Source organism: Alosa alosa, chromosome 7 (assembly GCF_017589495.1).
Source record: "Alosa alosa isolate M-15738 ecotype Scorff River chromosome 7, AALO_Geno_1.1, whole genome shotgun sequence".
Taxonomy (NCBI): domain Eukaryota; kingdom Metazoa; phylum Chordata; class Actinopteri; order Clupeiformes; family Clupeidae; genus Alosa; species Alosa alosa.
In genome coordinates, this window is record NC_063195.1 from 35,981,514 (window position 1) to 35,996,087 (window position 14,574).

Consider the following 14,574-nt stretch of genomic DNA (forward strand, 5'->3'; position numbering starts at 1 on the left):
CTAAGACTAAGATACCTTTAGTTTTCTTTTGACTAAAACTAGACTAAAATGCCCGAGACTTTTATTAGACTAAAACTTGACTAACAAAATGATATTTGAATGACTAAATATGATAAAGACTAAAAAGGACATTTCGTCACAAGACTAAGACTAAGACTAAATTAAAAATAGGTGACAAAATTAACACTACTACAGCATCCCCTATGTTGGCCGATGAGCCGTCCAATCTGTACCCCGATGCACCCCCATCGAATCTCCATTGAATGCACTCTTAAACCCCTCTTCATCATGGTTCTACAATATGTCACTGCAGCAAGACTTACCATTGGAGCTTCCAACGCCAGCGGGCACTGGCGTTAAAAACCCCTGACCACTGGGACTTGCTCTTTGAAAAAGTGAAAAACCAAGAGTCTCAAATGAGTGAACTGTCCAAACAAGTGTTGAGGAGTAGTGGCCCCTGCACGGGCCTATTATCTGGGCCCGAGCCCGGCCCTGGCCCGAGGGGGTGGAGCGCCAGCCCGGCCCGGTCCGACAGGTTTTCAGGAATTCTCAGGCCGAACCCGTTATCAAGCCCGACTTTTTTTTTAACCTCCCAATAACAATGTTTTTAGCGTGATAGAGCGCTATATTCATTGATGCGTTAAGTAAATGTAATCTGCGCTCTGAAAATGGGATAACGCTCTGCAGTTAGAAAAAAACAGCATTCTATTTTTCTGTGAATAAACAAACGTTTCTGACAGATCAAAGTGGACATAAAAGAGCATGTTAAAATATGGGCTCATGTTTCGAACAGCAGCTTGAGAACTAGTAGTGGAGTTGTTTAAATGATTATTTCCTTTTTTTTTAAATGGCTTACAGCAAATCCAAACATAAGGTAGGCTACAAAACCAACAAAACGCTTTAAACCTTATTACAGTGTTTATTAGTAGGCTAAACGTAGCAAAAGCCGATCAATATTTTTCTTCTTAATAAAGACAACAACTCTTGCCTGGGTGTCCGCCACATGACCGTTCAAAATGTCTCTGGAGATGTGATGAACCTGTTTTTTTGCTGTCATATGACAGAACAGCTTTGCATAAAACACACTGAACAATGAATTTTCATCATATTTCTATACGAGATAGAGAAAAATATAGAGTGTATGACATGTTCAGCAAGTTGTGGGCTATTTAACAAAAAAGACTGAATTGGAATATCATTAACCTTTCAAAAGTTATGATAAATTAAGTGATAAGTGTAAAAAAATGCAGGAAACGGGATTTAGAATGTTGACAGAATTCACATTCTCTTTCTCACCAAAAACATAAAAGTATGCATAAAAACTAATAATGAAGTCAGACACAATGGTTTAGATTTATTTGGTCCATAAGAATAAACCATTTATTTGTATATAAGCAAATGCTACAGTCAACAATAATGATATATAAAAGAAAAACATGTACCTTACCAGTAATACAGGAAGTAAGTATACTGTATATTTATTGAAGATCAATTCTGAATAGAGACATAGAATACATTTGATTCAACAGATACAACTTCCTTATATAAATTAGTGTAATATGAAAATGATATACATCTATAAAATGTATTATTTATGAAAAGCTAGGAATACAATCAACTTCAACATCACTCAAAAATCAATGTGTCTAAACATTTGAAAGTGGATTACATAGAACAAGCCTGTTGAGAATAAACACATACACACATATACACATAAACTCACACACACACACACACACTCACAGAGGAGGATAGGGAAAGGTGGGGTGGGGAACCTGAAGGTTAAACACAGAAGACCTATGACTCATAACGAAACGCATCCCCTTCTGTAGAATGCCAAATCTGACAGCAATTTTGTTTACCAAAAAAGCAGTCACCTACCACTAAACTCCAGGCCAAACAAGCTACTTTAGTGTTATTATGTATTGTTTTTATAACAAAGTCAACAATTCTTCTTAGACGACAGAGTAGTAGTTGGAGCAGCTGAAGGCGAGGCTGAAATTTTGACGGAAATGCCTGCCAGCTGTTGATAGATTTTCGCCAAGTCTTTCTGGCTGTAGCTGCCAAACCTAGGTTCAACACCAGATTCTGCATTGCCAAACTTGAAATAATAAGAAACTACTGAAACAGCAATGTCAATGGAGAAAAGTGTACACAATATGTATCTCATTTGGTCAGCAGCTCCTGATCCCTTCAGAGACTTCCCCAGTAGCAATGGATATTAGGGAGGGAAGTGAAGTCCCATGTCAATGATCAATCCCAGAAAACTGTGAAACTCTTCTGGGGTCTCTTTCGTCCCATGCCCCTGCACTGTGTGTTTGCATCTGACGGCCTACTAAGCACAACCTCCCACCCGTTCGGTTGGTAAAACCACATATGCCTGGGACAACAACATAAAAATCAACATAACAAGTCTATTTCACAGTGTTTTAGTGGCAGTCTACACCACCCTACGCACACCACCTAAATCTATACCTTCTTCCTCCATCCTCACATGGTCTTCAACATTGTGAGCGCAAGCTCATCAGCAGTCAGCTACCTCTTCAGGCCTGCAAGGAGGTCTTGTCATCCTCCATCTGAAACAACAGTAAAATCATACAAATGTAATACATTTAATTTAAAAAATAAAATCTAAACTATTGAAGCATTTTGAGTAACTCAAAAATATTTAGAAGTATGAAAAGTCATTTTTATTACACATGGGTTTAGCTACCCTAAATCTGATTGCCTGGCTGGCATTAAGATAAAGACAGATTACATTTCACCTAGTAACTAACTGCTTAAATGCAATAATGACATTTCACATATGTGATTTCACATCATGTTTTCTATAAAACTACATATTGAGAAGAGTAGAATATCAAGTCATGCCATCTTAGAAAATGTTGAGACAAGCACGTCTGATGTTTGTCATTTAGAAGTTAGCAAGGTAAAACAGTTCACTACAAACTGCCTAGCGAGGTAACAACCCGAGGAGAGGCAATACGTTAATTAGCACTACATTTCTGACAGAATCCGTGATTTCACATTTTGTTTTCTACAACTACATATTGAGAGGAGTAAAATATTGCTCAACTAATTTCATGTAAGAGAACGCAACTTAGAAACGCGGCGCCCATTGATTTATTCAGCTTTGGTATGCTATACTGACTTGCCAATATAATGCTTACCTAACAAGCAAATTTGTACTAGAAAACAAACTTACTTACAGGTTATATCCTAACAGGTTCTTCAATGAAATTGTCAAATGAAAATAACTGATTTCAAAAGCAAACAAGAATACTGCAAGCAGTTCAGAGTAATGCAGCTAGCTAAAGTTACATGACGATGCACTTAGCCCCCGCTATGCCATAATGTTGACGCTGATGAGAAAGTATATTACTGTCAAATAACATGATTTTATGACTACAAATTAAGATTAACCATAACTAGAAACGATGTAAAATATATATTACCTCAGTTTATCCAGCTGTGTGGTTTCCAGTCAAGGTAAACTCCAACGAAGTGCAGGTGGCATCTGGCGGTCCATGTTAAAATGTACGACAAAGTTTCTCACGTCTCATCTTCAAGTATCCAAAACATTTTGCGCCATAAACCCCTTAACCAATCATATCAAATTGAAGCTTATGTTGTCAACATTACGGGGAAGATTTCAGAAATAAAATCAGTCATTGGACAGCTGAGATATTAGATGATTGGTCATCGTTAAAATTTTAACGAAATTAGAACGGTCGGGCTTGTAAGGGTTAAACACAAAATAGTTCTTTAATTAGCAGTTTTTTTTTTAAAAAGAAATGAATTCAATTGAAAAATAAAAGTGCCCGAGCCCGGCCCGTGTCCGAGGTAATTATACGGTCGTCGGCCCGAAGCCCGGTCCTCGGGCTGTCGGGGCCCCTAGGGCTCAAGTGCAGGGCTCTATTGAGGAGTCGTTTTCACCTGGAAGGAAGACTGCAGAATATGTTTGACAATGCACAAATGCAATTCACCAAAGTCAATGCAACACTTGCTGACACTAAACAAAAAACAGAGAGTGAATGGGATAACTTGCTAAAGGGCATGAAAACCATAATCACAGAGGAAATCAAAAGTCAAAATGCTACACAACTTTCTGAAATCCGATTCATGGTTGAACAGTTGCAAATGGAGGTACAGCAGGAGATCTCGTCCCAGAGAAGAACATTTGCAGCAGATTGCACACACCTGTCACAAAACATAGACACTTGTGTTAGACTCACCAACCAACTGAGCACCACATTAGCACATCTACCCACACATATCACAAAAGAATACAACATACTTACCAATAAGATACAGGAGCTTGAAAAAAGGATGGAGCAACATCTTTTAACCGCTTCTCCACTAACCAAGCTGCCGGTCATGCACTCTGCAGCAACAGCCACTCCAGCTTCACTGCCAGTCTCCATGGCCACCGTTCCACCTACTGGAGTTAAGTCTGACCATCTGAAAGTCCTGAAACTGTCATTCCCTACTTTTGGTAAAACAAATGATCCAGACCCTGTTCTCTACCTCTCCAAGTGTCGGGACTTCTTAGCCATACACCCTCGAACAGACACAGAGATTCTGGCAGCCTTCAGATCCGCTCTGCACAGCACAGCTAGAGACTGGTGAGAGATCGCCAAGACCGAGGTCCTTACATGGGCCCAGTTTAAAAAAAAAAGTTTCTGACTGCCTTCTTGTCCGACGACTATGAGGAAGAACTCACAGACAGTGTGCGAAACCACAAAAAAAAAGTGAATGAGTCCATCCGTGACTTCTCTTTCTCATATCGTGCCCTGTGTAAACAATGGAAACCCACCATCACTGAGGCAGAAATCGTTAAAATGATTCTGAAGAACATAAAACCACAGCTGGCTACCTACTTACGTGGTTGTGCCCAAAATGTTAAGGAGCTGGTCAGACTAGGTCATCAGCTGGAAAAAGACCTAGAACAACTGTCGCGGCCCTTTAACAGGACTATAGGCCAATGAACTCCCCCCAGACTCACAAACCACAGAAATTTGAAAAGGCAACACTTTTATAATTAACAGGCACTAAATTCATAAACAAACAGAGTTCTCTGCCACTGATCTTAAAATGCTCTAACAAGGAAAACTACATAGGGTGGTGGGACAGGCATGGACAATGGTAACTAAGTTACACAAATAGCAAAAACATATTTTAAAAGGTTAACCGCCAAGTGAATAATAGTTCAAGTTGCACACTAAATGTATCACACATCAACCAACACACTCATGGGCCAATAAAAGTGGCCTTGCACTAAAACCGCACACCACTCAGGTTACACTCACGACACACTCCTTGTCCAGCTCACCCACAGTGCTTCCTGTCCAGCATTAGGTAGCAGCAGAATCCGGACGGACAGACAGACAAACAGATAACAGAAGAAATGTCCACTGGTCGGCTTCCCCTGCCGACCAGAAAAAAAAAAGAAAAACAAATAGGCCTACTAATAATCCAATCGGGAGATCATGGAAATCCAGCCGAGGCCAATGCCGGAGTGGATCCTGCTCCGGATTGGTGTAGACGTCATAAGTCCCTCCCCTTGACCACCTCCAAACCTTAAAAGACCACCTAACGTCTCCACCTGTCCTTGGTCACCCTGACCTAGCCCTTCCATTCTTCGTTTACACTGACGCCAGTGACTTGGGACTTGGTGGCATCCTGACACAAAAGAAAGGGATCGGCCACGAAGAGGTCATTGCTTTCGCAAGCCGAAGCCTGAACAAGGCAGAAAAGAACTACTCAGCAACTGAGAAGGAATGTCTTGCGGTTGTCTGGGCACTCGAAAAATGGGAGCACTACTTGGAACCAAAAATGTTTACCGTAGTGACCGACCATGCCTCCTTGCAGTGGGTCTTCAACAGCACCAAGACCTCCAGTCGTCTCCTTCGCTGGGCTCTTTGCCTCCAAAAATTCAATTTCATCATTGAATATCGCAAAGGAAAACTCAATGTGGCACCAGACGCTCTTTCCCGATCTCCTGTTGGACCTTCATGCTTGCTGGCTGTAAGCCAAGAGGAGCCGCAGGATTTCCCCTTCCCCTCCATCACTCTGTGGGAAGAACAGCACAAAGACCCCCAGATACAGACAGTTCTGGAAGACCTGGCAAGAGGCTGTAAAGAGACGGAGGATAAATATGCAGTGCTGGATGACATGCTGTACAGGAAGATCAAACAGGACGACAAGCATCACTTTCATGTGTGGATACCAAAAACACTGATATCTCTACTACTGACCGCATACCATGACTCCCCCTGGTGTGGACATCAAGGAATGTTCAAGACTTACAAGCGCGTTCAAAATGTGGCTTACTGGCCAAAGATGTGGGATGAAGTCCGAACCTACGTCCGCGCCTGTACAGTCTGCCAAAAACACAAAGGTGAAAGCCAAAAGAAAAGTGGAAAACTTCAACAGACAGCCGTAAGCTACCCCAACGAGATGCTTGGAGTAGACCTCATGGGGCCTCTACCCCGCAGTTCGAGCAGACACAAACATCTCCTTGTCCTGGTCGACTATTACACCCGCTGGGTAGAACTGTTTCCATTACGCACAGCCTCCGCTGCTGTGGTCGCCCGCATTGTACGTGACGAAATACTTACCCGCTGGGGCGTGCCTGACCACATTCTGTCTGATAGATGGCTGATGGATGTTCAAGGAACTCTGCCAGACCTGGAAAGTCACTCCCACTCCCACGAACCTGACCGAGAGGGTCAATAGAAACCTGAAGTCTATGATTGCGTCAGATGTCTCAGACAATCACAAAAAGTGGGACCAATACTTACCTGAATTCCGATTCGCTCTCAACTCCGCTGTCCATGAGACCACTGGAATTACTCCCGCTGAGTTACACCTGGGAAGGAGACTGCGTAGTCCCATGGACAACCTCCTCAGAGGACAGAACCTCACCCCTGACGACGCCGGATACAATGTTGTGCAACACTTAGCAGACCTGCAAAAGACCCTTGTTTTGGGATGTTTCCCTCATGCAAGCATCATACACTGATAGAATATTTATATGCTATTTAATTACATTTAATTTGAATGCCTGAATGTAAGGATTCAGGAGACACAATATCAGCTTGTGGGAATGGTAAATGGCGGGTCAGATCATGCGTAAATCACTGATCTGGAGATCTTTAACTATCTTTAACTAAGACTAATAGCTTTTGGCTGACTTTAATACTTAATGCCAAACAGTGTTTTATATAGTCTGTGCTCTGTTTTTTATGGAAGTTGCATAAATCCACGTTGTTCTATTAAATGTCGTTTCATAATTAGCCTTCCAATAGGTTGAAGCTTAGCTTTGCTACCAACGTGCACACGCATGCATTGAATAAACGCTCATACCATGACTTAATTCTATGCCTCTATGTTTGATGACACCAAATTAACAAGTATTTCCTACTAATTGCAGAAATGTTTGTTTTCTTTTTCTGTCCGCGGCTCCTTGACCAATTGCGCAGCAAATTATCAGACGATGGCCCGGGAATAATTTCACTCTGCAGACCATTGTTCACATTGCGGACCGCGGCCCATAGTTTGACAAATGGTGACCTGCATGCTGCCATATTAAGGCCTTTTTTACGGTGTGTTTTAGCCGGGTTTTTTGTGTGGAAGGCTCTGTAGAAATCTGGCACCCTATTCAACGAAGTTAAACTGAAAGAGCGTGCTGCTCAGACACCAGAATGAACGAGTTCACAGTGACGTTCAGCAGTAGTAGCCTAATACATTACGTTCAGTTCACGTTTGCTCAAAATACTGTAACGTCGGCGCAAAAGACAGTGTTAGCGTTCTCCCGCGCAGGGCATCCTGGGATACGAGAGCGAACATTTGGGGGGTTTATGTCGTTATTCTCCTAAGTTATGAGTGTAATGTTAGCGTCTTTATTGTAACATGTTTCCCTTTTAGTTCTCCCTCGTGTGTGATCCTTTTTGTGTGGGGGGCTGCGTCCTCCCCTGTATGTGTAGTGTGTGTGTCTGTTTGACCTGCCCCGTGTGTATTGTGTTCTGTATCTTGGTGTGTCTTGGTCTTGGTCTGTGTGCTCTCGTTCTCAGCTAATAAACCTTTTGATTGGACAACTGTGTGTGTCGCTATCAAATCGTTACATTGGTGTCAGAAGCGACTTTCGAACATGGCCTCCGCCCAGCGAGAGAAGCTGGGAATGGAAGACCATACCACTGGGTGGAGGCCCACGCAAGAGGATCCAGAGAGAGCTCTTGTAAGGGCTACTAAAAAGCTCGGGGCCTTCTATTGCTACTGCCGACGGAGGAGAGTAGCTATCGTCTGGAGCTGCCTGCGGCCGTGGGAGAAGATCTTGCCGGAAGAGGGGCCTGAAGAAGCGTTCGCGGGGAAGACGACGCTGGCCTGGGTGCTGACTCCTAGACGATGGACGGTTGGCGGAGCCCCTGAGGGCAGCGAACTCACGACGATGGGGCAGCTTCGACGGAAAGGCCCTCTGAACTCTGAACTTTAAAACTTTTGGGTGCGTGTGAGAGGCACCGTGCTGTGTGGGCGCCCGTTCTAGTTGGCCTGTTGGCCGGCGCCTTTAAAGAAAGTTCATTGTGGGGAGTTCGTTAGCATGGCCATCTCGGGGGTCGTGCCTTCGCTGAGGCCGCGAGGGAGTGGAACGGGCCGGGAGCAGAGCAGGACGGCTCTGCGAGGAGGCAACACGAGGAGGGGCGCCCGAAGACGGTAGCTGCAGGGGAGCTCAGCGCGGTCCGGTTGCTGCGGAGTCGGTGCCTGTCTGTCCTGGTTGGTGAAACGACGGAGTGGAGTGGCGTTGGTGCAGCTTCATCTGACCCCCCTCGAACCCCGGTGCTTGGTACAGTGTCGACGGTTGAAAAGGCCACCTAGGGCCCTGCCAGGAGGAGGCCGCGGTGATGTGACATGAAGGAAAGTGCAACCTGAGGGGCGGCTGCTGAGAGGGAGCTGGTGACGGCCGGGTCGGCCACGTGGCTGCTAGCACGCCCGTACTGGATTGCTAGCAGCGTGGCGCCCCGTTGAGTGAGCTCCCCAGTTGAGTTGATCCCCAAGGGGAAATTCAAGGGTCTCAGTAGCATACAGACATCACACACAACATGCACTTACAGCAGAAATGGTAAACATAAGTATAAGTATAAACATATAACTAAACTCCACTGTACAATACAGACAGTAGAAGATAAGAGAGATAATAAAACTAACAAAACTAAATACTAAATACACTATATAAATTAAATTAAGAAAGTCCAATGTGCTTGAGAGTGATCAAGCATAAGACGCTTGTAGTGACAGGGCCGGGACTGGTAAGGTGCTAAAGGGAGTGAGTGTCATGGTGAAGGTGCAAACAGTAGTCCAACCATAGTCCTTAGTTATGTGTGCATGGCAAGGTGCTCAAGAGAGTGAGTGTCATGGTGAAGGTGCAAAAAGTAGTCCAACATTAGTCCAACAGTGCAACAGTGCAAGAGTAAGGTCTAGAGACCAGCATAAATAGTATGGACAAATGGGAGAGTAAAGTATAATGGAGACAAGGTAAAATAAAAAACTATTTCAGTGCAAGAACAGGTTGAGGTAATAGGGTTATAGCCATTCATTCATTCATTCAGTATTGTAGCAGAAGCCTGACCGCAGCCATTGATCATGTGTGCTAATATAGCATGAAAAACAGTGTAGCAGTAAAACAGTAGTAGATTCAATTATGTTTTTGCTACCGTTCAGCAATGGAGTATGAATATTTGGTGAGACTAATTGGTTATTAATCTTATCTCTAATTGTTTCAATTTTGTCATTGGAAAAAGTTAATGAAGTCATTACTGTTTAGGCATATAGGGATAGATTCAGTTACTTCGGTGTGGCTCTTTGTCAGGCGGGAGATTGTGGTAAAGAGAAATTTTGTATTATTTTTGTTTTCTTCGATCAGCAAGAAATAGTAGGTTGACTTGGCCTCGTTGAGTGTTTTTTTGTAGGTGATAAGGTTATCTTTCCATGCTTGGTGAAAAACTTCCAATTTAGTGGTACGCCATTTTTGTTCAAGTTTACGCGCTGTTTGTTTGAAGGTTTTTGTCTGTGTGGTATACCATGGAGCACACCTTACTTGTTTTCTTATTCTTATTGAGTGGTGCTACTGAATCAAGGGTTGAGCGTAATGAGTTCATCACATTATCAGTTAACAAGTCGACCTCGGCTGGATTAAGGAAAGGGCCTTCTGATACCACGAGTCCGGAATGGGGCAAGCGTAAGCGAAATTTATCTAGAAAGCCTGCATAAGTTTTTTCAGATAGGCCGCGGCTGTAGTATTCAGCTAAATTAGGTACTGCATGTTGTAATGTCATTGTAAAAGTAATTAGATGGTGGTCAGTTAAGGTCGGGTGTTGTGGCAAGATTGTTAACTGCTCTATGCTTATGCCGTATGACAAGACTAGATCAATAGTATGGTTATCTCGGTGCTTGGGTGAATTAACATTTTGGCAAAACCCGACATGGTCAATTAGGGATTGAAATGCTATTGTGAGACAATCGTTCACATTATCCATATGTATATTAAAATCACCCAATATAAGTATTTTTTCTTGAATCAGTTTGGAAAAAGATTCCAGGTCCAGGCACTCAGTAGGATGCAAATTTTTTAACATTTATTATTTAGGGCTAATCCATTAAAAAACACCAACGCGTGTGGACCTGGAATCTTTTTCCAAACTGATTCATGAACTTTTAACCCATCCAAGAGCACCAGAGGATACAAGGGATACCTGTAGCGCTCCAGCTCCCACTTTTGTCTTATAAGTATTTTTTCTGTTTGGATAGTTAAAGTGGAAAGGAAATCAGAAAATTCCTCTAAGAATTCAGCGCTATTATTCTGTGTATCGGTGTTGCGTTAACCCCATACATGTCGTTTGGCTGACCTTATTTAACTTACATCACTATACAATCCCATAAAACCGGAAAATAATAAATACGACTCTCAATACATTTCTATGGAGCCGTAAGGTAAAGCTGTCGGACTTTGTGTAGGCCTATATGTGCGGAGCTACTGGACTGTCATTGGCTCATCCGCGTTCGATGGGCGGGGTTGCGATAGGTCAATTCTCTGGGCAGGTAGAATGGTCATGTTTTTGGTCACATGATGAATTTATAGATAGATTTAGTTAACATGGGTTTTATTTGGGGAGGACACTTTCCACTGGCCATTATTTAGATTGTAGGCTATGTTTAGAGGGGAATAAAACCATATCTATCTACAGGAGTTCAAAATTAGAAGTAAGTACACCCAAGCCCAGAATCGTGACAGAAAGTGTGTAGTATTTTGGTCAAATCTCACAGCCCTAATGTGATCTGATACAAAGAACTTCTAGATGGAAGGAAACAAGTTCCTGAAATTCCCCAGACATTTTTGGACAAGGTATACTTCACACCCATGCGACAGCTATGTTCTTGGGTGGGTCTTAAATGAAGATGGCAGATCTTGGCAAGCTTGTTTTTCAAGTTTTTGCTCTTTATAAAGGATAGGGACTTCTGTGCCTTACTTACTGTGAGATTCACTTTGTTAACCATGGACATGGACACAGGTTACAGGCAGCGCTTGCCCACTGGCTTTGCCATATTCACATCAATACCAGACATGTTTTATCTGCTAGAGATCGTAAGTTCTTCTTCATTCTTTCAGACAAAACATTGTGCTATTGTAATGATGAATTAATAATAATAATAATAATACATTTATTTTATATAACGCCTTTCTCAAACCCAAGGTCGCTTTACATAGTAGGAAGGCAAGGAAACACAACAACAAACAAACAAAACAATACAACAGAGACAAGTTATCTGTATGGAACTATGTGTTGGCTGTGGAGGAGAAGTGATCATTAAACAGAAAGGTCTTGAGATGTGCTTTGAAGAATGGAAGATAATTAAATTTTCAAGCCATGTATGAATATGCCTAAAAACGTATTAACTGTTTGTAAATATTATAAATGCTGAATATGGAGTTTTTCATTAAGTACTAAAGATGCACAAATGTCCAGTCTTTCCATAATTTACTAATGGGTTAATTTGCTCTCTGTTGCATTATTTCAGAAAAGTATATTTTTTGAATGTATGGTACAATTTATTGTGAAGAAACAGGGAGGTTTTGTGGCAGTACTTGGTATTATTTGGACAGTCAAGCTCAGTTTATAAGGCAGATTTCAGGTGGGTGATGGACCACTCCCATTGACTCACCCCTAGTTGAATTACCATCCTAACAAGCTAGCCCAGTTTGGCATGATGGTGACCAAATAACAATAGGGACAAAATAGCATGGGGGCGGTGTCCGTACATGGATTAAACATAGTCGTAGACTACAAGACAATTTTAATAAAAAAATAATAGGCCTAATAGTTTTAAATAGAATTTTAGATAATTGTTTATGATAATTGTTTATTACAGAATGATTGAAGGTAGCATTGTGACAATAAAGTATTACTTATTTTCAACCTCTCTCAGGTCTTTGGTGGTCTGGTCTGGACTCTGGTGGCATCCACATTTATTGAGCCTCATAACCCTCAGGCATGGGTGATGACAGTGTCCGTTTTCTGTTTCTGTATGACTCTCATCTGGATGTTTGTCTTTATCTGTGGAACACACCACAGCAGCCGTGGATGGGCAGCAGCGGTAAAACGACATTTATACACTATATCACTGTGAAGTGTACATCTACACATTCTAGAACATGTTTATGCTTGCACTTAAGTACCTTCAACTTAATATTGTACAACCTTAATTTTAAAGCAACATAATGTATATCTTATTGGAATGAATTTGTCCAGTTTGACAGTATGTGGTAAAGGAGTGAACACATCTATCATTTCAAATACACAAGGATGTATTCTAGAGCAGGTTTTGTTAAAAATCATGTATTCAGAGGGCTAAATATGTCACCACTTTTCTCCTTGTAAGCTAATAGCCTATTAAATGTTATTTGAAATGAATATACAGCATTGAACTGGTATAGCAAATTAATAATAATAGGTTCTTACAGTTTGTGCTGTTAAAAGTCTGGCCATACAAATAATTGTTTGTGCTGTTAGTCATTGGCTAATGTAGTGTCTGCAGTCTGTGTTGCATATTCTTCTGAAAATGTGGGCATTCTGCTCATAGGCAGATATGAGAATGTCTTAAATGGAGTGGAAGTGGGGTAGTTTTCTAATGTGTGTTCATGGTGACTCATCATTTCTGAACTTGACTGATGATGCCTTTTTATAGTAGTTTGGCAAGTGCTGAACTCATAGTGAAATAACCCAGATCAGCTGCATGCAACCAAAATTTCAGTTTACCATCTCAGAGTAAATCAACCCAGAGAGACAGAGTTTGTTAACTACTTCATCCTTTCTGGAATACCATCCAGGCTATTCACTATGATCTGTGTAACTGTTTAAGCACACAACAAAACAAAAGTGTTGTTTGTATTTGTAAGGCAAATAATAGCTTTAAGCTAGTTAGCTATAGTCTAGTAAATTTTATATTCTGTGTTCAAATGTGTTGAAAAGTTTTTGCTTTTTCACCTTTGCTTCTTGGTAAAGGACGTGTTCTACCACTTCGTGGCAGCGGTCCTCTACCTCAGTGCTGCTGTCCCTTTGGCTAAAGTGACCATTGACATGGGAGATATCTCTCCAAGAAATACCACCCAGGATAAATACTACAAAATGAACATCTCATCTTCCGTAAGGCTTAATGAACGAACACATCCAAATAAATGAGATTCTCTGTATTTTCCCTGTTTTGGATTGAATTCACAATGTTGTTTTTCCCTCATCTAGGTGTTTGCCTACATTGCTACACTACTCTATTTTGTCCATGCCATATTCTCTGCCATTAGATGGAAGAGCTTCTAGAGAGTAAGTGGATTTAAGTGTGTTTAATTTAAAATGATGGTATACAGTAGGTCGAAGCAGGGAGATTTAGAGTGTGCCTGTGGTTGTTAGTTAGAGGTGCCAGTGCACATTTCATACAATTCATACCCCTTTTTCTTCTTTTCAAGGTCTTGTCCTGGCAGGAACTTCTGTAGGACGTCAAAGCATTGAGCTGAAAATTGTTTAGATCTACATTGTAACACAATTCAATTGTATACATTTCTTCATTTATTCAGCTGCATGCCTCGGTGCAGTTAATATCATGATTTATGTAAAACACATGAATTGTATCCTTATTTTTGTAAAAACAGACAAATGATATAATTTAAGTAACAGGTTTTATGAAATAACATTTTAGATGTATGCCAAAACATTGTGTGTTATCTAAATTTGCCTTTTCATGTAGGATGAAATAAAATCAAAATCTTAAAATATCCTAGTTGTTCTTGGATAAATGCAAAAAAAATTCCCAGTGAAAACGTCATCATTCACTTCATGTGGGAATAAGACGTTGGAAACTGGGGGAAGATTTTGCTAACTGAGTTACCCAGTTGGGGGCTCTTCGTCACTTTTGTTGTCACGTTGTAGTTCATTTGTTGCCCTTGTGGACTTTCATGTCCAACAATTTTAATATGAACTTGGGAATTTCCGTTTTTGTCACTCAAAAGCTGTATATCCTTCTTTCACA

At 41.4% G+C, this 14,574-nt stretch overlaps 1 protein-coding gene across 1 annotated transcript; it reads left to right on the forward strand.

Annotated features, from left to right (window-relative positions):
• The first annotated feature begins 11,540 nt into the window (after nucleotides 1-11,540).
• On the forward strand, nucleotides 11,541-14,320 carry LOC125297950 (myelin and lymphocyte protein-like). The gene is made up of 5 exons (XM_048248530.1): nucleotides 11,541-11,638; nucleotides 12,481-12,648; nucleotides 13,557-13,697; nucleotides 13,794-13,871; nucleotides 14,015-14,320. The coding sequence occupies exons 1-4, from the start codon at nucleotides 11,549-11,551 to the stop codon at nucleotides 13,866-13,868; spliced, it is 474 nt and encodes a 157-aa protein (XP_048104487.1). The 5' UTR covers nucleotides 11,541-11,548; the 3' UTR covers nucleotides 13,869-13,871; nucleotides 14,015-14,320.
• The last annotated feature ends 254 nt before the right edge of the window (nucleotides 14,321-14,574 follow it).

Bases quoted from the DNA above. Each gene is read 5' to 3' on its own strand.
- LOC125297950 (XM_048248530.1), top strand. From the start codon at position 11,549: ATGGACATGGACACAGGTTACAGGCAGCGCTTGCCCACTGGCTTTGCC. The intron at 12,649-13,556 runs GTAAAACGACAT...TTCTTGGTAAAG, and splicing joins GCCGTGGATGGGCAGCAGCG to GACGTGTTCTACCACTTCGT. The intron at 13,698-13,793 runs GTAAGGCTTAAT...TCCCTCATCTAG, and splicing joins AAATGAACATCTCATCTTCC to GTGTTTGCCTACATTGCTAC.